Source organism: Caenorhabditis elegans, chromosome I (assembly GCF_000002985.6).
Source record: "Caenorhabditis elegans chromosome I".
Lineage (NCBI taxonomy): Eukaryota > Metazoa > Nematoda > Chromadorea > Rhabditida > Rhabditidae > Caenorhabditis > Caenorhabditis elegans.
Window position 1 is genome coordinate 11,647,295 of NC_003279.8, and position 27,441 is coordinate 11,674,735.

The window sequence follows — 27,441 nt, forward strand, 5'->3', positions numbered from 1 at the left end:
AATTCTGTGACTCCAGTTTCAAATAAAAGTGACGCCGAGTTCCCCTAGGTCTTTTATTTGAAAACCAGCCGTGGACCGCACTTTTTTGAGAAAACACATTAGATATACGGTGTCTATCGCGGACCTCGATCGATGTCTGCTGCGCATTTAGCATAAGGTTTCCCAAAATTTCGTTGCTCTGTTTAGAGATCAAACTACATAGTGACGGAAGGACACGCGCTTTATATGTAGTAAATTGATTATTACTAGAGAGTTACGATTTCCGAAAAAAATACATGTAAACTTACAAAATAACTTAGAACTACAATAGGCAAAAGCTCGCAATTCCGCAAATTGGCGCCGCCGTGCGGGTAGAAAATGTGAAAATCGGGATGAAAAAATACCATTTTCTCTTGAATCAAAGACCTACGTCTCCCATAAAATCCCTAATTTAAATAGCAGGACGAACAATCTTTTAGGACTTGGTGAAGCAATCAAGCTGACACTAAAGCCAGGAGAAAGCGAACTTCACTTCACGTATGACATCATCAATGACAAATATTCTCAAAGTCCAGAAAAGGGATTCATATCCCAGGCTTCCGAATATAACCTGCTGACACGAGTTGTGGACACCGACAAAAATATAGTTTATTTGACTCCTATGAAAGGAGAGTGCCAAGGAAATGTAAGTGGCCTGAATTTATGAAACTAGGACCTAGTTACTAGGTAACACATTTTCTGCAGATTTCGTGGCTCTTGGACCTGGAATCCATCGGGAAACCAGTGGAAGCAGTCATCATAAAAGTTGAAGACTTTTCAGAGTTCAATAACCAAACCTCGGCAAAAGCACAATGTTGCACTACAGATGTGAGTTAGTGATAAGCGCGTTTTAAGGAAAATTCTGTGGTCCCTGAAATAGAGAAAAAAGTACAGTAATTTTCAGAAATGTTGGAATCTTTCTATGAACACGCCTTTACAAATCTTAGAGCCAAACAGTAAGACATTGAAAATTTCGGTTGGTTTTGAATTTCACTTTAGTTACTGTATTCATGATTTCAGATTGAATTGGTTGCCGGCACACAATTGTTCAAGCGGGATTTTGTTAAAGGGATGAATGCCGACAGTTTATCAGTAATAGTTCTCACCTATAAGTGAGAATGTGATTCGTTTTGTGCACGAAATTGTGAATTAACAACCGTTGGTAAAGTATCATAGGCATTACTTTAACAAAGTTAAACTTTCAATTACTTGTACAATAATTTTATTACCAAGCCTTGCGGATTATTAAAAAATTGGTCCGAGCCTTTACAGAATTTATGTTGAACTAGCTTCTCAAAAACTTTTGGTTATATTTTTGAACCTCTCAGAATCTTTTCTGCTATATATTTTGATGCTCAGTTGACACTGAAATGTGAACCGGCTTTTCAGCCATGGTTAAAGCGTTTGATTTGTGATCATATTTATATTTATTCATAGATGGTAAGAGAAACAGTTGACATGAAACAAACGTTAGACAGATGTATTATTTGTTCAGCATAACCATTTGAAAAACTGCTCCAAAATTGCCAGTTCCCGTGAAAATTCCATTTTCCAAAATAGTGAGATCACTGCCACTCATTTGAAAATTTGTGTTTTTCAATTTATCACTCAGCTGGGATCTGTAACATCCATTTTCAGACTATTTCAGGTGGTAGCAAAAAACCATACCGTTTATTTCTGAATAACTGTCGAAGGAATTGCATTTTTAGTGGTTAATATTAGATATTAACACATTTCTGTTTATATACACACAAGTAAGGATTAGCAAACATCTTTTATCAAATTAAAACATTTTCTCAGTTGTTGTCTGAGGAAAAGCGGCAATTCTGATGAGTGACCTTCATGATTGATACACAAGAAAAGACACATTTTAATTTGTGACTAGACGCCTGTAGAGGCATACCTTGCTAATTTTTATTTTGGAAACTATATATACATATACATATATATATATATATATATATATATGATGCGGCATGATGCGGCAAATTTGCCAAATTTGCCGTTTGCCGAATGACGTTTGTAAAACCGAATTTCTTTCGAATCGAATGCATGCACGTCTTGCAACCATCCTCTGTCTGCGCCTCCACCCTCTTCCCACTACACTCCGTTATTTCATAGTAGCACACGCGCGCCCCTGATTTGTCTGTACACCACTCCCCACTAGCCCTGGCACCTCGGTCGTTCAGTATCGCTTCTTCGGCTTATTAGCTAAGATCAAAGTGTAGTATCTGTTCTTATCGTATTAACCTACGGTATACACTCGAATGAGTGTAATAAAGGTTATATGATTTTTGGAACCCAGGGAAGACTCGGGGCTTGCTCCGACTTCCCAAGGGTCGTCCTGGCGTTGCACTGCTGCCGGGCTCGGCCCAGTCCCCAAGGGGACAAACAAAAAAAAATTGAAAGTGAATATTGAAAAAACAGATTTGCTGAGCTCGGCAAATTTTGAGATTTGCCGCACACCCCTGATATTTATATATATGAGCTAACTGAAAAAATAATTAATCATCAATGTACTATGAGGAATATATGTAGGTAGTCAAGAAATAACAAAGATCATTCCTTATTCCAATGACTCATAGCAAAATGACTGGATATAAACAACAACGGTATAAAAAGACACTGCGTGAAATTTCCTTTCATTGTATTTTCTTTGATACAACAAAATGGCCGGTAAGATTTTTTTCCTAAATTCCTAAAAAAGTTTTTTAACATTCTGCGTTTTTTCCAGAAGTCCTCCCCGAAATCATTGGTATAATAGACGATGGTCTGGCTATTGGCTCATTTTCCTTCTCAAAAATTGCCGATAAGCTGCTCGAAATCGCAGCGTGGGGCTCTTTCATCAAGGATATGATTGGAGTTCTCAACCCAGATAAGCCCGATCCGGTTATGCTCAAGCTTATCGAGCTTGACAAGAAAATCACGCAACTTTCCGACAAGATGTCATGGGAGTTCGATAGCCTAAAGGCCTTCATAGTAGAACACGAGTTTTACGCGGATCTGGTGCAAACCGCCTCGACGTTAATGAAGTTCATGCAGGATACAGTCAAGGATCCTTGTAAGGATAGTTATGCAATTTTCAGAGATGTGTCGCAGAAATCTCCACCATTGCAGTACGCTTATGTAAGTGGGTGGACTAATGACTTTTGGTATATTTTTGCTGCAGAAAATGATAAGTCTTTTGGAGCAAGAGTCGACGAATCCATTAAAAATGGCAATGAAAGCCGACCCATTGAGAACTTCGGAAACTTTCGATAAGTGGAGAAATATCATTGACGGCGTGATTACCCAATTTGTAAGGTTTTACTCAGTTTTTTAGGCTTTTAAAATTTTGTTAGTGTAAGAAAAAGCGTGCTCCGCCATAGTGCTGCTCAAAACCACCTATTCCAGCTGTTCCTCGAGACTTATATCAATGGTATATTCTGGGATAAGAATATGTATGGCCCGAAGCTTCTGACAGAACGCATCACCCACCTGAATGAGCAGATGGATGCATGGAGGGAAGACTATGAAGTAAGTTCAATGTCAACCTTTCCAGATTTACCGTAGATATTCTTCAGGACTCTTATTGGGATACTGTTGTCGAGCGTATGGTTCATGATATTCAAGATAGGTATGAGAATTCGAATGCTAGCAACGAAGAGAAATCAAAGATGATCGCTGACAATCTTGTAGCAGGGATTAGCAAGTAAGTCAACATCCTGTAATACTAAATGTAGGGCTTCCATCACTGTGCCGGTTTGTCGCCTCCGCCGGCCGGCGAGGCGCCTCTAACAGTCTCACGCCGCCGCTAACGCCGCAGTGTATCCGCATGTATGTATAGTGCGGCGCGGAAGCCCGAATGTGTCGGCCGCTTTCAAATTACCGCCTTTCGCACTTCTTTGCGCAAAACAGCGTTGATCAACTACGGTGTGCAGCCGTAAATCCTCACTACGCAAACACCGGAGTTTACGCCAAAATGCACATCGCGGCGGCCAGCGAAGTACGGCTGGCGTGAGCGCCGCTCTCACATGGAAGCCCTAATTACATGTCTATTAAATCCATATTTCAGTGAGTGCTACTACGTGATGGTATATGATGACTGCGGTGGATACGCTCATCACGCGTATTACGGTGTCCGCAGCCGATACATAGTCTCGTTCCGCCGTGGGAAATGCAATGCCGCGGTTTATCGAAGCAAAAGTTTCAACTTCGTGAGCCAAGAGCTTCGGAACAATTTTCAGCACGACCTGGAGTCTCGCATAAATGAAGTAAATTGGTGAGTAAGCTTCTGACATTATGGATATCCTTTCGAATTTGTAGGACATCATCAATTAAAGATAATAGCAAATGGATGATGGAAAGAATTCCGAATTGCGGACTTGTGGCCATGATTCAAATGGGTGAGGATTTGGCCGTTTATTTCGTTTATGGAAGTGCCACTCCTGCTCCACGAGGACCAGGATGGATGATTGATGTAGACTTCGCAGTTTGGGGTGTATCAGTGATTGCAGGGTTTGAGAAATTCTAAATTGGTGTTAATATTGTTGTACTACATATATTTGATGTATGTTATATTTATATTTATATAAAGTGTCAATGAAGAAAAATTGGAACTTACTGCATGTTTTTTATGCTGTAGATCACTATCTATTAGTGCTTCCATGTGAGAACAGCGCGGGGTCGGCGCGACGGCGGCGCCTAACGCCGGCCGGCTTTTGCCTTCGCCGGTCGCCGTGTTGTGCACACGGCCCGAGAAGTGATATCTGTACGTAATTTGTCTACCGTATACTTGGGCGATTAGGCGCGTTAATCTCAAAAACGGGTGGCCCAACATTTTTGTGATGCATATAAAAAATTTACGAAAATAAACTCTACATTTTTTTGAATAAGCTTTTTTTATAAAAAAGCGCACTGGCTAAACTCAAATTATCAGTAGAGCGCGGTTGAACTGATGTACCTTTGCCGGAGCCGCGTCATATTCATTTAGGCGTGAACTCCGGTGTTTGCATAGTGAGGATTTACGGCTGCACACCGTAGTTTATGCAATGCTATTGTGCGCAACGAAGTGCGAAAAACAGTTATTTGAAAGCGGCCGACACATCCGGGGTTCCGCGCCGCACTATACATGCAGATGCATTGCGGCGTTAGTGGCGGCGTGACACCGTTTGAGGCGTCTCACCGGCCGGCGAAGGCGACGAGCCGGCGCCGAGATGGAAGTTTTGGGCTGTTTCTGATTGTTCCCGCCTCTGTTTTTACACAAATGAGTGATGAGAACTTGTTACGAAATGATTACGAAAAATAAACACAGGCTCTAAAGTGAGCAAGAGAAGGAAAAAAATTTGGGAGGGTAATCCATTGCTATGTCTTACTAGGCCCTTCCTTATAACTCGCGGAAGACTGTATATCTTGTCAAAAACAACATAGGTATAAAAACCCCCCATAGACTTTTCTGTTTTATTTTTTTTGACTATTCCTTTTTGATAAAGACAAGATGGCCGGTAAGATTTTGATTCTTCAAGACTTTTTTTTAAAAACGTCATGTGTTTTTCCAGACGTGCTTCCCGAAATCATTGGTATAATAGACGATGGTCTGACTATTGGCTCATTTTCCTACCCAAAAATTGCTGAAAAGCTTCTTAAAATTGCTGCTTGGGGATCCTTCGTGAAGGATATGATTGGAATTCTCAACCCAGATAAGCCCGATCCGGTTATGCTTAAACTTATTGAAATCGACAAAAAACTCACTCAACTTTCCGACAAAATGTCATGGGAGTTTGATAATCTAAAAGCTTTTATAGTCGAGAATGAATTTTACGCGGATCTGGCGCAAACCGCCTCGACGTTAATGAAATTCATGCAGGATACAGTCAAGTATCCATGTAAGGATAGTTATGGGATTTTCAGAGACGTGTCGCAGAAATCTCCACCATTGCAGTATGCTTATGTAAGTGGGTGGACTAATGAGTGTTGGTATATTTTAGTTGCAGAAAATGATAAGTCTTTTGGAGCAAGAGTCAACGAATCCGTTGAAAATGGCAATGAAAGCCGACCCATTGAGAACTTCGGAAACTTTCGATAAGTGGAGAGGTATTATTGAAGCAGTGATGGCACAATTTGTAAGTTGCTCTCATTGTTAACCAAAATTTGACTAGCACCACCTATGCCAGCTATTCCTCGAGACCTATATCAATGGATTATTCTGGAATAAGAACATGTATGGCCCGAATCGTCTGAAGGACCGTATCACGCACCTGAACCATTTGATGGATTCATGGAGGAGAGAATATGAAGTAGGTGTCATTTCAACCTTTGCAGATTCACCGTAGATATTCTTCAGGATTCATATTGGGATACTGTTGTCGAGCGTATGGTTCATGATATTCAAGATAGATATGAGAATTCTAGTAATGGAGAGAAATCAAAGATGATCTGCGACCATCTTTTTGCAGGGCTGAATAGGCAAGTCTACATTTTGAATAACTAAACGTTTATAGAATTCTATTTCAGGAACTGCTACTATGTTATTGTCTATGATCCCTGCGCTGGATACGATCATCACGCGTTTTACGGTCGCGACTATATAGTTTCCTTCCGCCGTGGAGGTTGTAATGTCGGAGTTTTTCAAAGTAAAACTTACGATTGCGTGAGCCAAGCGGTACGAAACAAGTTTCAACATGACGCTCTAGCGCGTGTAAACGAAGTAAATTGGTGAGTCAGCGAAATATATGATGAAATTTTTTCAGAATTTTTAGGAATTGGTCATATGCAGATGTTACTAAATGGCTGTGGCAGAATATTACAAATTGTGACCTTACCGTAGTGATTGCTTTGTATGAGCATATTTGGATTAGCTACGTTTACTACCCTAGCGTTCCAAGTGAACCAGGATGGAGTTGTAATATATGCTTTGACGATGGGGAGAAGTATTTCTTTTTTGCGGGGTTCAATCTGGATTGATGTTAATTTTGTTGCATTAAATGTTCACCAGCACGCTAAATTGTTTTAATAAATTGTAAAGTGCTAATGTAAGCTTTTTGTACAGTTACCCAATTTCCTGGAGTTTTGCAGACTTTCAAGAAAGTTCTAAAAGTTTTAAGATACTCCTAGAAATTTCTTAATCTTTTTTCTGCAGAAATTTTAAATTTCCCGTCAAAACTTAGGCCACGACGGGTCACAAACCCAGAACCTATATCTCTTCAAAAAAGATAAACTCCTTTATTCCTTAACTACAGTACTCTTACAGTACTCCTACAGTAATCCTACATAACTACGAATTGTCGATTGAGAAGCATTGAGGTACTTGTGTATTACATGCCCTCATTTTCAAATTAAATTAAATGTTAATTAATTTCTCCAGTTAAATTAAACGTGATATACATTTTTCCATTTTAGGCTTAGAAAATGTTATTTCCTAAGCCTAAAAATACAAACTGTGGTTCACGTTTTTATTTTTCATAACTTAGAAATTACTTTTAAAATAATAATAGTAATACACAAGTACCAGCATTGAACCTTCCTGCAATTTTTGTATGTTTCAGATCTTTCTTTCCGTTTTCCGTTTTATCGATGCTGTCCTATGATCGCGAAAACTGTTTGCACCTATAAAAGTTTTACATCGATTCCATAAACCTACAACGTTTTTAATCACCAAGTTCGCTAGTATAAAAACGACTTTCTTCGAGAATTTCCAGATTCAAGTCCTCACTATGAACTTTTATTCCGTACTTGTGTTCGCTGTCTTTGCAGTTATGTTGGCTTCAGGAAAACGTGGACTTAGAAGAGAGATTTTGTTGAAGAATCGTATCCAGGTCGACTCGTCGTCGTAGGTGGGGTTGGAAAGCACCCGAACGTCTAAATTTCATGATTTTATGAATAAATTTGTTAACAGAAAAAACTATAATGTACATATTAAAGAATTGTTAAAGATTTCAGGTACATGAAGCAGAGAAGCAGAACTTTTCAGTGAATTTTTCATGTAGGCATGTAGGCTTGTAGGTCCAAATCTAGACTAAAGCTATTGTTGCATTTCTCTTCTTTTTCTCCAATTTCCTAATTTCCTGAATCCTGAAAAATCCTGCAAAAATTGTGTGTACTGCTTTTGACGTTTTGTGTCCCCGCCGCCGCCTCCGAAGACGGATGACATGGAAGAAACGAAATGAAATAAATTGAATTTCGTAGAATGGAAGGAGCAGAGAGACTCACACACAAAACGACGTTGACAGATTCTAGATTCAATATGCATGTGAATTTGAAATGAAATCTGTGCGCGCGCGCGAGCTGTACACTTTTCACACATTTTCAATTTCATTCATTTCAAATTTTGACCTTTTCTTGGCGGTGCTCGGTAGCTGAGGAGCTTTGAAATTTGTTGTTTTGTCTGAGAACGGTAGGCTTCGGGCAGGCTCAGGCTCAGGGTCAGGCTCAGGCTCAGGCTTAGGCTCAGGTTCAGGCTCAGGCTTAGGCTCAGGCTCAGGCTCAGGCTCAGGCTCAGGCTCAGGCTCAGGCTCAGGCTCAGGCTCAGGCTCAGGCTCAGGCTCAGGCTCAGGCTCAGGCTCAGGCTCAGGCTCAGGCTCAGGCTCAGGCTCAGGCTCAGGCTCAGGCTCAGGCTCAGGCTCAGGCTCAGGCTCAGGCTCAGGCTCAGGCTCAGGCTCAGGCTCAGGCTCAGGCTCAGGCTCAGGCTCAGGCTCAGGCTCAGGCTCAGGCTCAGGCTCAGGCTCAGGCTCAGGCTCAGGCTCAGGCTCAGGCTCAGGTTCAGGCTCAGGCTCAGGCTCAGGCTCAGGCTCAGGCTCAGGCTCAGGCTCAGGCTCAGGCTCAGGCTCAGGCTCAGGCTCAGGCTCAGGCTCAGGCTCAGGCTCAGGCTCAGGCTCAGGCTCAGGCTCAGGCTCAGGCTCAGGCTCAGGCTCAGGCTCAGGCTCAGGCTCAGGCTCAGGCTCAGGCTCAGGCTCAGGCTCAGGCTCAGGCTCAGGCTCAGGCTCAGGCTTAGGCTTAGGCTCAGGCTCAGACTCAGGCCTAGGCTCAGGCTCAGGCTCAGGCTCAGGCTCAGGCTCAGGCTCAGGCTCAGGCTCAGGCTCAGGCTCAGGCTTAGGCTTAGGCTCAGGCTCAGACTCAGGCTCAGGCTTAGGCTTAGGCTCAGGCTCAGACTCAGGCCTAGGCTCAGGTTTAAGTTTGAGATATTTTATCAGGCGTTTTCTTCCCTAATTGTTCCTTTTTCGAGCATCCTCCTACCCTTAATTTGTATCCTCGTGGCTCCGAAAATTGCCCATCTCCTCCCCTCCACTTACCATAAGCACCAGCACAATAACAACAAAGCAAGAAAGAGAGAGAGATTATCAAATTATTCCATCCTCCTCGTCTAATTTCTGAGAATTTATGTGTTTATTCTATGAAAGTCGCGGCGGAGACACAACAATTTACAGCCGTCTTCCCGTCTCAGATGTCTTAGGGAGATAACTGCATGCTCATTTCGACACTCGTTTGCAACATTGGGAGCTTTGAGCACAAATTGAGCATTTTTTGGTTTAATAAATATTTTTAAATGTCTGGAATTTTTAAGAAATCAGTTGAGGCTAGTTTATCCTCAAAATCGGAGCAAAAACTGTTGTCATTAGGCATGTAGACATGCAGGCATGTAGGCATGTAGGCATGTAGGCATGTGGCATGTAGGCATGTAGGCATGTAGGCATGTAGGCATGTAGGCATGTAGGCTTGTAGGCATGTAGGCATGTAGGCATGTAGGCATGTAGGCATGTAGGCATGTAAGCATGTAGGCATGTAGGCATGTAGGCATGTAGGCATGTAGGCATGTAGGCATGTAAGCATGTAGGCATGTAGGCATGTAGGCATGTAGGCATGTAGGCATGTAGGCTTGTAGGCATGTAGGCATGTAGGCATGTAGGCATGTAGGCATGTAGGCATGTAAGCATGTAGGCATGTAGGCATGTAGGCATGTAGGCATGTAGGCATGTAGGCATGTAGGCATGTAGGCATGTAGGCTTGTAGGCATGTAGGCATGTAGGCATGTAGGCATGTAGGCATGTAGGCATGTAGGCATCTAGGCATGTGGGCATGTGGGCATGTAGGCATGTAGGCATGTAGGCATGTAGGCATGTAGGCATGTAGGCATGTAGGCATGTAGGCATGTAGGCATGTAGGCATGTAGGCTTGTAGGCATGTAGGCATGTAGGCATGTAGGCATGTAGGCATGTAGGCATGTAGGCATGTAGGCATGTAGGCATGTAGGCATGTAGGCATGTAAGCATGTAGGCATGTAGGCATGTAGGCATGTAGGCATGTAGGCATGTAGGCATGTAGGCATGTAGGCATGTAGGCATGTAGGCATGTAGGCATGTAGGCATCTAGGCATGTGGGCATGTAGGCATGTGGGCATGTAGGTATGTAGGCATGCCGGCATGTAGGCATGTAGGCATGTAGGCATGTAGGCATGTAGGCATGTAGGCATGTAGGCATGTAGGTATGTAGGCATGTAGGCATGTAGGCATGTAGGCACCCAAAAAATCCGAAAAATCTGCGAGCAAAAAATTATGGTCATTTTCCATTAAACTTTCAAACTTTTATAACTTGTCTGTTTCAATTTTTTTTCAAATTTTAATTTTTTCCGGTACTTTTTAATATCAATCTTATCCCCTAGGTTCTCAATTTCCAATTGTCCCCCCCCCCCCCCCCTTAATTCAAATTGACACACTGCTCTCTCTCTCTCTCTTCAGACATTCATTTAGCTACAGTTCTCCTCCCCCTTCAACTGTCTGCGTCTCTCATCTTCTCGCACTATTTCCCTCTCCTTTTCACCCGTCATCCTATTGTCCACATTATAATAATAGGCATATAGAACTGCTGCAAAACTGACTGCCCGGCCAATGCCCACCACAACCACCAAAAAGTGCGAAACCACACAAACTGAGACTAGACAGGTTTTGCTGCTTCTTCTCACAGTTCCGTACTTCTTGTCTGTTTTCTTAGTTCCACATCTCATTTACACCGCCCGTTTTGTCCTTAAGCAAGCCGTTAAGACGGTTATGAGGGGCAGGGAGGGAGGTCAATGTGTTTTGGTGACCCGCCGATCCTTTTTAAAGATGGCGCAGGAGTCATAATGGGATCATCGTCAGATTCTGTGGTCACCGCATTCTGTTTTGTGCTAGTTTGGGCTTAGTTTGGTTTTTGCCTGCTACATTTTTTTTCAAAATCTTTTTTCTTGTACCGGAGGTAGATCAAGGGTAGTTCAGGATCTAGCAAAATGACCTACCTTCTCAGATTTAATTATTTTCAAGGAGCAAGAACCCAATTTGTTTAAGCAATTGGCGTTGACTTTTTGCCGATTGCCGGAAATTTCGAAAACCGGAAAATGCCGAAATTGCCGATTGCCGGAAATTTCCGATTGCTCCCGGTGCTCATCCGCATTTCTGCCACTTTGCCAACTTTTTGGTCAACATTTTGGCCAACTTTCTGTCGCTATTTGCTACCTTTCTCTCGCATTTTTTATTGCCCTCTGCCGTACTTCTGTTGCGCATTGCCAACCTTCTGACTTTGTCTAGAAAGCCCCCCAAAGTTTGAAAGCAAACTCTACCCCCCTAAAAAAACTAAAGTTCGTGTTTTCTGTTCCGTTCTCCTTTTTCAATTCGTTCACACCTCCTTGTCTGTCTACAATGTCGTTAAGAGGGAGGTCAATTGTATGCAGACCGCCTTTGATGGGATCACTCTGTTTGTTATATTGGGCTTCCATGGGAGGCAGGCGCAGTTTCAGGGCCTGACGCCTGCCTCCAACTTGCCCCTCATTTCTACACTATGGCGAGAAGTCAACGGTTTGGTGATCACACCACATACCGCAAAATGTGTTTTTTGACGCGGCCGACACTTTTCGGGTCCCGCGCCGCACTACACAGGGGGTGTGGATCGAGGCGAGAGGCAGGCGGAGGTCGCCGCAAGGCTGGCGCGGTAGGCGTCTTGGCGTGAGCCAGGTTTGTCTGCTTTTGCACAAAAACCCAAAGATTTCCGTCCGATAAACTTCCTAAAATGTTTTCTGATCATCATCATTATCCAACGGATTCTCTTCTTGACATATAATAGTAATAACGGCGTCCGACCACTATTCCCGAATCAGAATACAAACGGGGGGAAGCGTGTCTGAAGCACTTTGCGCAGTAGAAGCGGCGCTGCGACAGATGGTCAATTCTTTTCCGGAAGGAGATATTTTCAAAGATTGCGAGGAGGAGAAGCGGGAAAATGCGTGTCGGAGAAAAGAAAACTGAGATTGTATGTTTAGTTTAGTCCCGAGAAGAAAAAGCGGTTTTCCGCTACCACTCGCCATTGCCCGCTACCGCCCGCTGCCGCCCGCCGCTACCGCCCGCGCTACCGCCCGCCGCTACCGCCCGCCGCCACCGCCCGCGCTACCGCCCGCGCTACCGCCCGCCGCTACCGCCCGCTGCTACCGCCCACCACTATTGCCCGTCCCTACCGCCCGCTACCGCTACCGCCCGCCGCTACCGCCCGCCGTTACCGCCCGCTACCGCCCGATATCGCCCGACGCTACCGCCCACCGCTACCGTCCGCCGTTACCGCCCGCTACCGCCCGATATCGCCCGACGCCACCGCCCGCGCTACCGCCCGCGCTACCGCCCGCCGCTACCGCCCGCTGCTACCGCCCACCATTATTGCCCGTCCCTACCGCCCGCTACCGCTACCGCCCGCCGCTACCGCCCGCCGTTACCGCCCGCTACCGCCCGATATCGCCCGACGCCACCGCCCGCGCTACCGCCGCGCTACCGCCCGCCGCTACCGCCCGCTGCTACCGCCCACCACTATTGCCCGTCCCTACCGCCCGCTACCGCTACCGCCCGCCGCTACCGCCCGCCGTTACCGCCCGCTACCGCCCGATATCGCCCGACGCTACCGCCCACCGCTACCGTCCGCCGCTACCGTCCGCCGCTACAGCCGCCGCTACCACCCGCCGCTACCACCCACCACTATCGCCCGCCGCTACAGCCCGCCGCTACCACCCGCCGCTACAGCCCGCCGCTACCGCCCGCCGCTACAGCCCGCCGCTACCACCCGCCGCTACAGCCCGCCGCTACCACCCGCCGCTACAGCCCGCCGCTATAGCCCGCCGCTACCGCCTGCTAAACTGCCTGACGCCTCCTTATTGCCTCCTGTAGCCGTCAGTACTTCTGGATGCCTGTAATCCAGCACCCATCATTGTTATTGCCATCCACTTGATCTACCGGACGCCATCCCCGGAATACTCCACATTTTTATTTGTTTGCTACATTTTGCCAGGCGCCCCTCAGGTGAATGTTAGAATGGCAATTATCCTCCCCCTTCCATGCCTCCTTACCCGTGATCTTTTCTCTTCTTTTTCTTACTTCGCACCTCAATTTCGACCGCCACCCCCCACAAACGCCACCACTTCAGAATATAGAGATTGCAAATGTTTCTGGTTTTTCTCGTGTTTGTATTCTTTTGCCGTCCATCTTTTGCTGTTTCTCGAAATGTATGAGACATAAGGAGGAAAGTTTTTGGTTTTTGAATCGGTTAAAAAAGTTTTTTTTTTGAATTTTAGAGCGTCTAGGATGTACTTTAAAAGGTAGCATTTAAGTATGGTAAAAAGTTTTCAGACCTTTTTAGTCCACTGGGCCATAGGGCCAAAAGCCCAAACGAGACTACTGTGATCTGGCCTTGATCCCCACTTTTTTCTAGATTTCGTCCCCTTCTTCCCCAATTTTCCACCCAATAAACCCCAAAATTGTTCCTTCCTCAAAAACAAGAAGCAGACACCCCACCCCGATCTATCATACCCCCGTTTCCTTCCGTTTTTGGAGGCTGGACTCCAGCGTTCCATTTCTCAATGTCTGCGGCTCTTGGCTCATTTTCTACTCATTTTTGGCATTGGACAAGATTAAGCGGAGCTGAGCTTCAAAATTTGAACAAAATTTGAACAACGCGAAGGCTTAAATTCCATGTTTTCCCATTGCTCAGCTGTAATTGGTCGGACACGCCTACTTTGACCAATCGCAACGTTTTGGTCAGTTTTCTCGAAGATTTATTTTTGAATTTTCATTAACTTGAATTTTCATAAACTTAAAATATGTTCAAATAGTAAACGCACTCCAAATTTCAGTGCTCAGTGGTGATTGGTCGGACACGCCCACTTCTTAGAAAATCCACCAATCAGGATACTTTCCCGATTTTTTTTTCCCGAAAAAAATGTCGGAATTTTTCCAAAATTAAGAGTTGTAAAAAAAAAGAAAAATCTGAAAAAATTTTTTTTGATCTTTTTTAAAATCAAATTTTTTCTGATTTTTTTTCAAATTTTTATATTTAAAAAATTCAACAAATCTACATATATTCTTGGGGTCCAAAATGAGTAAAGCGGTCTCGACGTCGTTTCTTTTGGAGCAAAAGAAAAATGAAAAAAGATGAGAGTAGTCCCCCCCGACGCGGTTTTTGTGTTCTTTTTTTCCATTTTTCTCCCCGCTCAGTCAAATGTTATATATTCTTTTGGCAAATTCTTTGGGTTTGGTGTTCCAGTATTCTTATTCTCAAACTCTTTTTTTTTCGTTTTTGGCCCAAAATTTCTGGAGAAAATTTGAATTCCCCCAGTTTTCCGACACTAAAAATTCCAAAATTTTTCAGATTGTGCTCCAAAATCTTGCGGCTCTTCTTGTCGGCTTTGTGCTCCGAAAATGCTCCTTTTTCTTCTTCACCGCCCTCATTAATCACACTCAAGTGCGGCCCTAGTTTTTCGGCCAAAAATTGCTGTTGGGCAACTTTTTTGCTTTTTTTCATGGTGCTAAGGATGTACATAGCCAGAAATTCAGTTTGTTTCTTAGAAAACTAGGCTATCAATTTTCAAAAATAGGCCATCAATATCTAGAAAATCTAGGCCACAAATATCTTCTAGAAAAGGCCATCAACTTACAAAGTCTAGGACAGAAACTTACAAAACCTAGGCTATTCATTGAAAAAACTAGGCCACCAATATCTAAAAATCTAGGCTATAAACTTACAAAACCTAGGCCATTTATTGAAAAAACTTGGCCACCAAATTTACAAAACCTAGGCCATAACCTCACAAAACCTAGGCCAGGAATTTACAGAAACTAGGTCATCAACTTGAAAAAAACTAAGCCAACAACTTACAAAACCTAGGCCATCAACTTACGAATACTAGGCCACCAGTTTACAAAACCTAGGCCATCAACTTACGAAAACTAGGTTACCAGTTTACAAAACCTAGGCCATCAACTTATAAAACCTAGGTCATAAACTTACAAAACCTAGGCCACTAACTTAGAAACTAGGCCATCAACTAAAAAAGGGCCCAGTTCACTATAAAATGGCCTAAAAAACTCCGATCTGCAAGAACTTAGGCCACTTAGAAATTTCAATGTTTTTTCGTCTAAAATATTCAAATTTCAAAGTATGTATCACATCATTTTACGACATTTTCTCTCTCTCTCTCATTCATCTCTACTTCCGACTTTATTGTTGTTCTCACATTGAAAAGCGCCGAGAGTATAGAGTATACTAGGAGACACAGAGAGTGTCACAAAACTTAGTACAACACGTCTTGTCTTGGACCCTTTCAATCGAATGGACATTTGTCGAAAATAAAGAAGATGGATAACAAGTGTTTGTGTATGTGTTTGATTTTTCGCTGTTTGTTACGGAAATTGATTTTTTTATTGGTTTTTTTTGATGGCCTAAATTTCCAAAAGCCTGAAACTAGTTCAGGCAATTTCCTGTAGTTTTGAAAATTTTCTGGTCAAAATCTAAAAGTTATGACTTTGAATATAAATTTTTTTAATTTTTAAATTTGTGGTAAAAGTGCATGTAAATCTAAGCTTAATGACGGTGGCCTAGAAACCCAAAAATTCGAAAAATAGGCCACCAAAAAATTTTGGACAACAAAAAAAAAAGTTTCAAGTTAAAATCTTAAAAATTGACGGAATTATTTGACTTAAAAAAATGTGATTAGTTACTGAAAATTCAAAATTTTTTCGGTGGCCTAGAAACTCAAAAAGTTAGGCCACCAAAAGCAAAATTCTGCAGGAAATCATATTATTTTTGCAGCTAATAACCCTCCAATCGCTCCGATCAAAACACAACGATAATAAATTTTCCGCGATTGGGAGAATAAATTCACTTTCTATAAAAATTCTATAAAACCTCGGGACCGGAATTCTCACGTTATTTCCTTGTTGTTGACATTTTAATAATAATTTTAAAGATTTCTCGATTTTTGCCGAAAAAATCATTGAAATTTGATTTTAAGAAACCTCGAAAACACGAAGATTTTATGATGGCCGAACTTCGTAACTCGGGGACTAGCTTTGTGATTTTCTAGGCCATCAAAATTTTTTCAACCTAACTTTTGTGTGTGGTCTAATTTTTGAATACAACTCCTAGGCCCCAGGAATTTAAATTTTTTTTCAATGCTTCGGAAGTTTTTTAGGCCAAGCTTAATTTAAGTATGGCCTAGAAAATCACAAAACAAGTGGACTAGGCCATCGACCCAATTTTCAAATTCCCATGACTTAATATGAATTCCATTTTGCCATATTCCTCCAATCCTCCTCTCAAAACCGGAAAAAAGTGATGAGAAACACGGGAATTTCAATCATTTCTTGTGACTTGATTAGTTTGCCGATTTTCGTTAGAGAAACAATAAGGGAAAGGACTTGAAGAAGTCATTCAACCATTTATTCATTTATACATTTTGTTTCTAGGTTTTTTTTTTTGAAAAAATTATTATTTTAAATTTTGGAAAAATCAGAAATTTTTGACATCCGAAAACTCTCGAATTTTTACAATTAAAAAAAAATTAACTAAACTATTAATGAGGGTTCTAAAATAATGTGGAAAAATTTCAATTTTTTTTTTAGAAAAATGAAATTTTTTGAGCCAAATTAGTCATACGCTGGCTAGTAATTGGCATACTTTTTGTACGTGTTTTTAAACAACCAAATATTTGTCTATTTTTTGAGTCAGAAAAAAAAATATTAAAAATTGACTGAGATTGATAATTTGAAATTTATTATTTTTTTTTTAGAAAAATCGAGTTTTTTTCTAGTTGTAGTATGTCGTGAGTAAAATTTTGCAGTAATTTTATTGTTTGAAGTTGTTTAAACTCCCAAATTTTGCCTACATTTTAAGCTAATTTTCAGTATAAAATCTTAAAAATTGACGGAGATATGATAATTTGAAAATTTTGATTTTCTAATTTTTTAAAAGAATATTTCATTTTTTCTAATCAAATATGTAATGGGAATAATTTTGCAGCAAACTTATTGTTAAAAATTTTTGAAAAACCCAAAATTTACCTCCATTTCAAGTCAATTTTCAGTTGAAAAAGTCGAAAATTGACTGAGCTAGGATAATTTGAAAATATCACATGTGAAGTTTTCAAAAAATTTCATTTTTTAATTTTCAAAATTAGTTTTAGTTTTTTTTTGAATAAATTTGCTATAAAAAATTCAAAGAAACATTAAAAATTGTTTACAAATTTTGAAAAAAAAACCTTAATTTTCCGCCAAAATTATCAGGCTCCGCGAGCCCGGAACACCTGAAAAGTGTCAATAGTGATCACACGTCATATTGTTACAAATAATTCTCGCACATTCTCGATAGATCCAGTGCTCGCGCGCGAGAGCAAACGTGTGCTCAATGAGCCCTGCGGGACGCTCTTCCCGTCGAGAGCCCCCACCACTACCACCTGTCATGCACATTTTCTCTGCGTCTCTCACTTCATCTACACTATTTTTAGTACTTTTTTCTGTATAACTGTCTATGTAGCGTCGAGAATTGGAATGGAATGGCTCAGTAATTTTATCCATGAGATAATTTTTTTTGAGCTTTTTTTTTGTTTTTTTTTCCGGAATTTCTATTATTTTTCTTATAGAATATTCTAATATCCGAGAGCACGAGATAATCCGAAGATTATCAAAAATATTTTTATGACACATCTGCATAAAAATAGCGAATATAAAAATAAAAAAATTCGTATATTTTGGAGCAAAATTTTTTTTGGGTTTATTAATGAAAAATTTTATTTGAGTTTGATGTAAATATATTTTTTTTGATTGTCAGCAAAAAAATACGAAACATTGTGGAATTTTATCTTTAAAAGCAAAAAAAATTGAATTTTTAAACTTTAAAATAATTGGTAAAAGTTTAGAAAATAAATAGAAAAAATGTTGAAACTACAAAAACTTAATTGAATTTTTATAATAATTTCTGCGTTTTTTTTTCAAATTTTTGGTCTTAAAATTGTTTGAAAAATTTTGATATTAGCAATTTTAAAAAATCAGAAAAAAAGATCAAAAAATTGTCTTTTTTTTAATTTTATAAATTTTTTAATCATTTTCAACAGAAAAATGAATTTTTTGAAATTACAAATAATTGGTAAATATAGATCACGAAAAAAATCAAATTTTCAAAAAAAAAACAATTAATTGAGTTTATATAATAATTTGTGGCTTTTTTTTTCAAAATTTAGGTCCAATTGTTTGTAAATTTTTTAATTTAAACAATTTAAAAAAATCAGAAAAAATGAACAAAAAATTGCCTAAAACTTTTTTTAAACGAATTTTTTTTAATTTCAAAAAATATCTTAGCTTGTTTTCATGATTTTATGTTTAAGCCAAAATTTTTGCGGCAACGTTTATAAAATATCAAAAGTTAAGAAACCTCAAATTCCCCCCCCCCCCCCCCCCCTGCAAGTCCTGCTATTTCCCATCATTTCTTTAAAAAATAGTTCCCTTTTCCATAAATCCCCAAGGTATTAGTCATCATGATGTTTCAGTATTTAAGGTCCTTTCTGTCTGCGTCTCTCTATCTCTAAACCTATTTTAAACTGATTTCGAAACATTTTCCCCATTTTCCCAGGGGTTCTTTCTCTCTGGTCTCTTTCTCATCACTTAAGTGTGATGTTTACCAGTTCCTTCATTCATTCATTATTTTAACCAACGTCACTTTTTTACTCTCACGGCTTTCAATTTCAACGTTGAAAATTTTTAAAATTAGAAAATTAAATTTTTTTTTTTTTTAATTTTTCTAATTGTTTTTCTAGGCCAGTAAAACCGACTTTTTGTAAAGTTTACTTTAGAAATTAGAATTTGGCTTACCCAGAGCTTTGATTTGAGTATAATCATGCCTAGGTTCTGATAATTTTGGGTCCCACAACGAAAACTACAGTAACCCACGGAGAGACTCAACATAGTCCAAAATATGCCGTGGTGGGTGTCATTTTGAAGATCTAAGTGCATTGAATCCAAGTTTAATATCAAAGTTTGCATATGATAGCAAGTTTGGAAAAAAATTTATAATATTCCAAAAAAAAATTGTTTTCGAAAATTTTAGAAAATTTCCAGAACTTTCTCGAAATCATCTTTATAATTAAAAGTATAAAAATTTGATATATAACACCTGTCAAAAGGTCATTTATCTTCCTGAGAAGAGGTGAGACACCTGCTGTCATCACTTCATCACTCATTCTGCCACCCCTCCTGGCCTCCCATTATTCCCCCCACTTTTTTCCAATTTACTTATTTATTCTAGGTTAATTGCGGAGTATTTATGTTGAAAAATTGGTTTTTAAATCAATACTGGCTCTGCCAATTTACAGAGAAAAAATAAATAAAAAATTCCAAAAAAATTGTTTTTTTTTGGATTTTTTTTTTGGATTTTCCATATTTTTTTGAAAAAAAAATCCAACAACTTGAAATTAACAAAGTTAGTAAAATATACCTCAAATCTCGTTTTTTACATTTTAAGTAATTAAGCTAGCTAGAAAAATATAAAAATTCGATTAAAAATGACATTATATTTTTTTTTAGAAAATTTAAAACTATTTTTTTCAAAAATTAACAAAAAATTTTAATTGTTCTGTATTGTGTTAAAACTTAAAATGTATGAAGATGAAGTATTTTTCTAAATTTTGAGTCAAAAAATTCAGAAAAATCTCAAAAATTGACTGAACCACGGGGGTTTTTTGTGTCAAACTCAATTTTTTCGAAATTTTTTAAATATTTTTCAAAGTCTCCAAAAGTTTATTTTCCAACAAAATCTGCAAGTACACGTGTATACACATACACACAGGAGACTCTTTACATATTCGATTTCATGTATTTTAATGGTAATTTGAGATCCCCCGGTGTCTGCGTCTCTCCTGCTCTCTCACTCTCACCCACTCTTCCAACACCACTTCACCCCCACTTATTTCCACTTTTTTTTGCTTTTTTTCCTGTTGGTTTTTTAGTTTTTTGTGCTGCTTCGCCGACAATTGCTCGCCGTTTTGCAAGGATTTATGTCTATTTTTGGGGCTTGTTCAGGCCTGTCAGCACGAAAATCGACTTGAAGCTCCGCTTTGAGCCTGTTCCCAAAATTTTCTGATTTACAATTAACAGTCATATGAAAACGTAAAAAATTTGAAGTAGAATGGATTTTTTTTAATTTCAAAAATGGTAATTTTAAGCCAAGCTATGGACATTTGAAGGGTGGCCTAGAAAACCTAAAACTAGGCCACGTCCACGAACTTTATTTAATTTTTGTAAGCGAACCTATAAACCATTATGCCGTAATTTTCAAGTTATAAAAACATCAATTTTGAGCCTAGTTATGAATCTTCGAAGTTGGTGGCCTAGAAACCCAAAACTAGGCCACCGACAGGACTTTTCGAAGAAAGTTTTTTGAAATCCAATTTTTTCAAAAGCCTAAAATTTTTAAAGTCAAACTGATTTTTGAATTTCAAATATCTTGATTTTCAGCTAAGTTACAGACATTTAAAGTCTGTGGCCTAGTTTTGGAATTCTAGGCCACCAACTTTAAAAGCTCATAACTCGGCTAAAAACCAATATTTTTTGAAATTTTAAACTGGAATGTGTTTGTTTTTTAATTTAATTCCTTTTTACTCATTCAACTTTTGATGGCCTAGAAATCCAAAGTTCGGCTACCAACTTCAAATACCCATAACTCGGCGGAAAAGTAACATTTTTGAGTATTTAAGAAACCATTGGATTTCTAAATATTCGCGCAATAATCCAATAACGTACCAAATCCAAAGTCTTGGTTTTCAGCCAGTTTACAGACATTTAAAGTTTGTGGCCTAGTTTTGGAATTCTAGGGCACCAAATTTCTGTCACTTGACTGAAAATCAACATTTTCGACTTTTTAATTTTTATTTATTCTTTCTGCGAAACTTTATCGCCTTGTTTTTCTACTTGGTCTTGAAACAATTTTTGTTGGCCGTGGCCTAACTTATGAAACATTATAGGCCACCAACCAAAATTGTCCAAACCATGGCAATATGGGTGTCAAATGAAAGCTGAGAGTTCAAAAATTATATTTTCATTGATCTCACCACGAAGACAACCAAGCTACTGTAGTAAAGAAAAAATTTTGCATGAGTTTTTCATGATTCTCGGATTATTTTCTTTTCCGATATTTCTGGTTATCAAGCAATTTTTCAAGTGGAAAGGGTTTAACACCTATTGCTTCCACAAATTCAACATTTGACCCTTATCACCTATCCCTTATCACCAGTGCTCTTTCATACCCACTTCTCAGTTTTTCTTTTTCTGCCCCCGTTTTTTTCATAACCTTTTTCAAACTTCTCCCTTACGCTTTTTCTTACCTGATTTTTGTTGTTTAACTCAAATTTTTTTCCAAATTTTCAGATTCTACTGCCTCAACCTAAGAGTTCCAGCAATTTCCTGCATATTTTAGATTTCTCCTGAGAATTTTAGCCAAGTTAGGTTGAAGCTTGAGAAGCTCTCTTTTTAACGCTAACTTGGGGGTATTTCTTTTTTTTTTAACTGAAAAAGCTATGAAAACCTGAAAAATCTCTAAATTAGATGTATTTATCGGAAATTGAAAAAAAAATTTCAAAAAAAATTTTTCGAAAAAAAAATTTCAAAAAAAATTTTCGAAAAAAAATTTCAAAAAAAAATTTCGAAAAAAAATTCAAAATTTTTTTGTCAAAATAACTTTAACTCAGGCTAATTTTTGTAGTCCTATGTCCTATAATGACGTGTAATCTTCTTGATCTGTCACTACTATCCACTCCCATCATATCTGCCACACATTAGTGTAATTATACCCTTTGGGACCCTGACCTACTTCCAATTTAACATTCTGTATGTTTTTGTGGTTTCCAATAAGTTTTACTTATATAAAACTTATTTAAACATATAATTTCAAAGTGAAAATACTGAAAAATTTAGCTTTTTAAAAAAGATTTTAAAAATTTTTCGAACGTTTTTATTCCATCAAATTTTTCAAAAATAATTCCAAAACTCAATTCTCTCTTTCTCTAAATATTAAGCATACTGTTAAACTATAGAAATAGCTCCAAACTTCATATTTAACCATTCGAAAGATAAGAAACTTGGCGCCAATTTTGATCTTTTCCACCTCGAAATTTGTTCTTTTTACTTTCCTATTTAAGTTTTTTTTGTCCTCAAAATTTCCAACTTTGCCCATTTGTCTATATTAAACAATCTTTTAATTTAATTTTTACTTAATAATTCGCAAAATTTGCAAAAAAATTGATTTTTGCCCAAGTTTTGACCATTTGAAGTTGGTGGCCTAGAAACCTAAATCTAGGCCACGGTTAAAATTTTTTTATTTTGTATGAAAGAGCTTAAAAATCAATATATGGTAGTCTTTGAATTTTCTAAAAATATTGATTTTAACCCAAGTTATGGTCATTTAAAGTTGGTGGCCTAGAAACTCACGATCATAGTTTTCTAGGCCACAAACTTCAAACTGCTGTAACTTCGCTTAAAATCAATATTTTCAAATAATTCAAAAACCATTTTTTTACCCTAATTTTGCACTATTCTCTTAAACTCTCACTGTCCCACTCTGCACCAAAAATTTTCGTGTCGGGACCCTCAAAGAGCGGCGGCGGCCGTCCCCCCAAGGGCACCCTATCAACAAACTCTCAAGTGGAATTTCTAGAGGAGTGGGGGAAGAAGGGGGTACTCTAGATTTGTCGGATTTGTGCATTGTCACCACCACCACTATAGGGTCCTTTTGGTGTGTCGTCGGGGGGTAGGAGGGTCCACTTGAGTGAACCCCCCTTATTCTTTTTGTGTACATACTTCTGAGCAGGAGAGCACTCTTACTTAGTCAGGAAAAGGGCGGAGCCTAATTAGATTCAATTAAATGAGTCATCATGGGTTTTGGTAGTTTTTGGATTTCAAAATGTTGATGGCCTAGTTTTGGGTTTCTAGGCCACTTTTTAAAGGTGGCCTAGAAATCCAAAATAAAATAAAAAGATCACAATGAAAACCCAGCGCATTGTTAATTTTTAGAAATGTTCAAAAATGACAATTTTCCGACAAATTGGTGGCCGAATTTTAATTTTCTAGGCCACATTTTCAGTGGCCTAGAATTAATTTTTTTAGGCCACGTTTTCAGCGGACTAGAAATCTTAGGTATATCAGAACTAGGTCACCTCTAGAAAATCCCCTTAATTAAATAGATTTTGGTTTCAGAAAAATTCCAAAAATACTAATTTTCCACCATATACAACAATTCAAAGTTGATGGCCTAGTTTTGGTTTTCTAGGCCATATTTCAAGTGGCTTAAAACATTAAAATTTGCCAAAACTAGGCCACGTCAAAAAAATCTCCTGAATTGAATTTATTTTTGTTTTGCAACAATTAAAAAATAGCAATTTGACCATTTAAAAAAAGTTGGTGGCCGAACTTTGCACTTCTAGGCCATACCCTCCTCGGCCTAGAAATCTAACTTTTGTGAAAAAGACTCATTAATTTCAGTTAAGGGAAACTTCAAAAATATCAATTTTAAGCCAAATTACTGTCATTGAAAGTTGATGGCCGAATTTTTTGATTTCTAGGTGTCCACTTTTGTGGCTCACCGTTAACGACATAACTTTCCCAAGCTGGTCTAGAAATTTTAGTTAACATCTTTTAGATCTTTTTTGCGGCCCAGTCTTAGTCTTCTAGGCCATATTCCTGATGGCCTAGAAATCCAAACCCAGCCATGACTATACTCAAATTGAAGCTCTTGACCTCCTGAACTCAAATTTAATAAAATTTTCCCAACTTTATCCCAAATTTCCTAGAATTTTAGACCAAAATCATGCGGAGGAAAGCATTGATTGAGTAAAGTGGGCCTTCCATGTTTGTTTGGACGTCCACTCCTTGCCCCTTGCCTTCTCAGAAAGACGGACGGCGCTTAATTAAATTAATGAAGTCTGACGAGTCCTCCTCCCCCAGAACCCTCTTTTCTCAAGCACACACTGCTTTTGGAGCACACCACCACCACATTTTTGCGATTTTTTCGCGCCGTTTTTTCAAGTTTTTTGGATGAAAGTATGACTAAAATTTGTTGCTTCAATCAGATTTTTTCATTATTTTAAGGTATGATTGAGCAATTTTTGCTCAATTTGCTGGTCCAATTTTCATAAAATTCTCCAATTCTCCTGTGACTGAAAATTAGATTTTCCCGCATTTCCCTGAAATTTCCATTAAGTGGAACATAGCGAGGTGTAGAAATTGATGTGGAAAATCCAATTAATCTCGAACGGAGCATTTTCTTTCAACTCTCCACTTTGCGGAAAATGCTCCAAACTACTGAAGCTTAATCTAAAATTCGAGTTTTTAGTCCTTAAATGCCTATTTTTTCAAAAAGTACCTATGCCTACCTTGTCTATTTATACCTTTGCCTACCACTGCCTGCCTTTGCATCTATGCCTATGCCTACCTACTCTCTCGGTGATCTATGCCTACTTTTTTCCTACCTACCTACGTGCCTTCTTAACTTATCCAACCTTGTGCCTACCTTCCTACCATCAATCTGCTTTCCTATTTTATGCGATTTATCCTTAAATTTCAAGGAGGCGTAGGCAGGCAGGCAAGGCTTTGAAAAACTCAAAAATAAAAAATAAATCCCAAATTTTCTTCGTACTCCCGAACCCTCCCTTCTCCCGAATTTTGATGAATGAATTGGCTAGTGACCAAGGCCATTCCGATTCCAGCGGTGTTTTTTCCCTTTGAAGACGTTTCGGCCACTCTTATGATGGATTGATGAACAGTTTTTCACTCTTTCCTTTGCTTTTTTTTGGCGCTTTTTTGCTGGTTTTGACCAGACGAAATTTCGCTCCGCAAAGTATTCTTCCAATTTTCTGAGTAGGTTTTGACTAGGTTTTGCTCCGCGGAGAGTTGAGCTAGAAAAATACTTTTAACTGGAAAAACGTAGCAAATTTTATGCTGAATATTTTGCTAGTTGGCAACTTTTTAATATCTTAACCTTGCGCGGAGTTATACACGTTCAAACTTTGACTCACGTTGTGTGCGCCTTTTATATTTTTTTAACGGATATATCTCCTTGGAGAGTTGAGCTATAAAAAATTTCCCAATTAACAAAATATTGCAAATTTTATGCTGAATATTTTGATAGTTGATAACTTTTTAATATCTTAACTGTGAACGGAGTTATACACTTTTAAACATTGGAGGGAGCACCGTCTGCGTCTATTATCCTAAAAATTAGCATGAAGCCTAAAAAAAAGCATAAAGCCTAAAAATCACTTTTTGATTTTCCGAGCCTTCCGCCGGAACAAATTTCAAAAGTATCATGCAAAAAGGGGGATCGATTTCAAACTAAAAACCGGAAGTTGTCACATTCCTATCTCTCTCTCTCTCTCTTCTTTCGGTTTTTCTGCTTTTTTGCTCATACATAGTTCCAATGAAAAAAGATACATTTTTCCTGCGTGTATTGAATTATGGGACACAACCCTTTTTTGAGCCTTAGGGAGTTTGAGGTGTCAGTTTTGTATGCTTTAGAGGAGAACGAAATATCAGTTTAAAAAAAGCTCTTCTGTAAATATCGAGTTAAACTCAAAACTCACAACTCTCAAAAATTCAAGTTTTAGGAAAGTTGAGAGGGCGCAGACAACGAGAGTACTCTCTTTCTCTGCGCTCTCTCTTCAAATGTGAAATCAAAAAAAAATTGACATATTTTTCATTATTGATGCTCTCTGTGTATTGTGGCTTCTGACAGGTGATATCCTTTCATCCAGCAGCCCAAACAAGGTGTCATCTTCCCCCGCTTGGGGGTTTCCATTTTCGGGGTCATCCGTATTTGCTCTCTCACCCCCGAAACCATCAAAGCTTTCTCTCTCTCTCCGTTTATGTACATTTTTGTGTGTTATACCTGAACAACACAAACATACGCTCTCACTTTCCACTCAAAGGCTCCTTAGACATTTTGGACGAGGTCGAAATTGAAAGTGTTGATCTTTTATAACGGAGTTTGCTTTTTTTCTTCTTTTTTGGAAGTTTTGAAAATTTTCTAAATTTTGGAAAGGTTTAGAAAGGTCCAGAAAATTCTAGAAAGTCGTAGAGAATTTTCAACAAAATTCTAGGGGTACTAAGATGTTTTATAATTTTTTTGAAAGTTCTGAACAGATGTGGATAACTTTAAAAATGTTCTAGAAGGTTCTAACAAATTTTAAAAAATTCTAGAAAAATTTTAGAATTTTTGAAAAATGTATAGAAAACTTCTAAAGGTTTCCAGAAAATTCTAGAAAATTTTTAACAATTTTTGGATAACTCTAGAAAAATCTTGAAAGTTTTTAAAAGTTTCAAAACGTTTTAGAAGGTTCTAGAAAATTTTAGAAAACTCTTGAAAATTCTTTTAAATATTCTAAAAATTCTGAGAATGTTCTAAAAGGTTCTATACAATTTTTGGAAAATTCTAAAATTATAGAAAGCTCCAAAATTTCTTGAAAGTTGTAGAAAAATTCAGAAAATTTTTTAAAAGTTCCAAAAAAGTCTAGAAAGTTAAATAAATTTCTTAAGATTTCCAGAAAGTTCTAGAAAAATTATAGGCAAATTTAGAACATTCCAAAAAGTTCTAGGCAACTCTAAAAAATTGTAGAAAGTTCAAGAAAATTTTTAAAAAAATTTAGAAACATTAAAAAACGTTTTGGCTATTCTAGGAAGTCTCTAAAATATTCTAGAATCGTCTGATCCATAAATATTTCTAGAATATTCTATTTTTTCTTCCAATTGGTCAACAATATTCAGACCTGAACATTACCCTATGTAATCCGATAATAATCAGCTGACACGGGTCACATAGTGTGCACAAACAAGCACTTTTTCCATTCTTATCTTATCTCTCTGCGTATTTCTCTCTAGATGTCAGCAGTTTTCCTTAATTATTACTTTGTGTGACAGATATGAGGTTTGATTTTTTTGTACCAAAGTTTTTTTAAAAGTACAATTTTTACTTTTTTTCCAGCTGCGCAAATCTTTCATGGGTTGTGCTGTGAGCCCACTAAAACCGCTTTAAAATCGGAGCATCATTCAGACTTTAATTCCCAATGGACCGGAGCAGCAGCTGCTCTTGCTCTTTTTGGTGCTCTTTTGAAAGCGCAAAGATTTTAGGATA

General features: G+C 38.6%; 4 protein-coding genes, 12 non-coding genes and 1 pseudogene across 17 annotated transcripts; 11 read left to right on the plus strand and 6 right to left on the minus strand.

Annotated features, from left to right (window-relative positions):
- The first annotated feature begins 458 nt into the window (after positions 1–458).
- W04G5.13 lies at positions 459–1,134 on the plus strand (annotated as a pseudogene). The gene is made up of 4 exons: positions 459–664; positions 724–846; positions 923–994; positions 1,039–1,134. Coding segments are annotated over exons 1-4 (497 nt in total).
- A 331-nt stretch (positions 1,135–1,465) lies between these two features.
- W04G5.16 (Protein kinase domain-containing protein) lies at positions 1,466–1,912 on the minus strand. The gene is made up of 2 exons (NM_001264767.2): positions 1,687–1,912; positions 1,466–1,637 (listed from the first exon to the last, which is right to left on the minus strand). The coding sequence occupies exons 1-2, from the start codon at positions 1,719–1,721 to the stop codon at positions 1,502–1,504; spliced, it is 171 nt and encodes a 56-aa protein (NP_001251696.1). The 5' UTR covers positions 1,722–1,912; the 3' UTR covers positions 1,466–1,501.
- Positions 1,913–2,208: 296 nt separating this feature from the next.
- Positions 2,209–2,393, plus strand: W04G5.11. Its single transcript, NR_000125.1, has one exon. It is a non-coding gene; the product is annotated as a small nuclear RNA W04G5.11 (small nuclear RNA).
- Positions 2,394–2,687: 294 nt separating this feature from the next.
- W04G5.8 (Helo_like_N domain-containing protein) lies at positions 2,688–4,531 on the plus strand (the record flags this gene model as incomplete). The annotated part of the gene is made up of 7 exons (NM_060571.4): positions 2,688–2,694; positions 2,753–3,144; positions 3,188–3,316; positions 3,412–3,534; positions 3,582–3,709; positions 4,073–4,279; positions 4,324–4,531. The coding sequence occupies 7 exons, from the start codon at positions 2,688–2,690 to the stop codon at positions 4,529–4,531; spliced, it is 1,194 nt and encodes a 397-aa protein (NP_492972.2).
- A 963-nt stretch (positions 4,532–5,494) lies between these two features.
- W04G5.7 (C-type lectin domain-containing protein) lies at positions 5,495–7,019 on the plus strand (the record flags this gene model as incomplete). The annotated part of the gene is made up of 7 exons (NM_060572.3): positions 5,495–5,501; positions 5,556–5,947; positions 5,991–6,119; positions 6,171–6,293; positions 6,341–6,462; positions 6,511–6,711; positions 6,756–7,019. 7 exons carry the CDS (start codon positions 5,495–5,497, stop codon positions 6,958–6,960), a joined length of 1,179 nt encoding a protein of 392 aa, NP_492973.2. The 3' UTR covers positions 6,961–7,019.
- Positions 5,958–6,049, minus strand: W04G5.14. Its single transcript, NR_050596.1, has one exon. It is a non-coding gene; the product is annotated as an Unclassified non-coding RNA W04G5.14 (non-coding RNA).
- A 690-nt stretch (positions 7,020–7,709) lies between the features above and the next one.
- Positions 7,710–7,829, plus strand: F11A6.16 (uncharacterized protein; the record flags this gene model as incomplete). Its single annotated transcript, NM_001356826.3, has 1 exon — positions 7,710–7,829. The coding sequence occupies one exon, from the start codon at positions 7,710–7,712 to the stop codon at positions 7,827–7,829; it is 120 nt and encodes a 39-aa protein (NP_001343724.1).
- An 11,288-nt stretch (positions 7,830–19,117) lies between these two features.
- F11A6.8 lies at positions 19,118–19,176 on the plus strand. The gene has a single exon (NR_050597.1). It is a non-coding gene; the product is annotated as an Unclassified non-coding RNA F11A6.8 (non-coding RNA).
- A 1,440-nt stretch (positions 19,177–20,616) lies between these two features.
- F11A6.11 lies at positions 20,617–20,675 on the plus strand. Its single transcript, NR_050598.1, has one exon. It is a non-coding gene; the product is annotated as an Unclassified non-coding RNA F11A6.11 (non-coding RNA).
- A 112-nt stretch (positions 20,676–20,787) lies between these two features.
- On the minus strand, positions 20,788–20,851 carry F11A6.9. The gene has a single exon (NR_050600.1). It is a non-coding gene; the product is annotated as an Unclassified non-coding RNA F11A6.9 (non-coding RNA).
- F11A6.5 lies at positions 20,788–20,851 on the plus strand. Its single transcript, NR_050599.1, has one exon. It is a non-coding gene; the product is annotated as an Unclassified non-coding RNA F11A6.5 (non-coding RNA).
- Positions 20,852–21,094: 243 nt separating this feature from the next.
- On the plus strand, positions 21,095–21,144 carry F11A6.13. The gene has a single exon (NR_050601.1). It is a non-coding gene; the product is annotated as an Unclassified non-coding RNA F11A6.13 (non-coding RNA).
- Positions 21,095–21,144, minus strand: F11A6.4. The gene has a single exon (NR_050602.1). It is a non-coding gene; the product is annotated as an Unclassified non-coding RNA F11A6.4 (non-coding RNA).
- A 1,546-nt stretch (positions 21,145–22,690) lies between these two features.
- On the plus strand, positions 22,691–22,800 carry F11A6.10. Its single transcript, NR_050603.1, has one exon. It is a non-coding gene; the product is annotated as an Unclassified non-coding RNA F11A6.10 (non-coding RNA).
- F11A6.14 lies at positions 22,700–22,800 on the minus strand. Its single transcript, NR_050604.1, has one exon. It is a non-coding gene; the product is annotated as an Unclassified non-coding RNA F11A6.14 (non-coding RNA).
- A 403-nt stretch (positions 22,801–23,203) lies between these two features.
- On the plus strand, positions 23,204–23,255 carry F11A6.7. Its single transcript, NR_050605.1, has one exon. It is a non-coding gene; the product is annotated as an Unclassified non-coding RNA F11A6.7 (non-coding RNA).
- Positions 23,204–23,255, minus strand: F11A6.6. The gene has a single exon (NR_050606.1). It is a non-coding gene; the product is annotated as an Unclassified non-coding RNA F11A6.6 (non-coding RNA).
- Positions 23,256–27,441: the final 4,186 nt, after the last annotated feature.

Coding starts and splice junctions, on each gene's coding strand:
- W04G5.16 (NM_001264767.2), bottom strand. CDS start 1,721: ATGCAATTCCTTCGACAGTTATTCAGAAATAAACG. Junction 1,638..1,686: donor CAGTTATTCAGAAATAAACG/GTATGGTTTTTT, acceptor TGGATGTTACAG/ATCCCAGCTGAGTGATAAAT.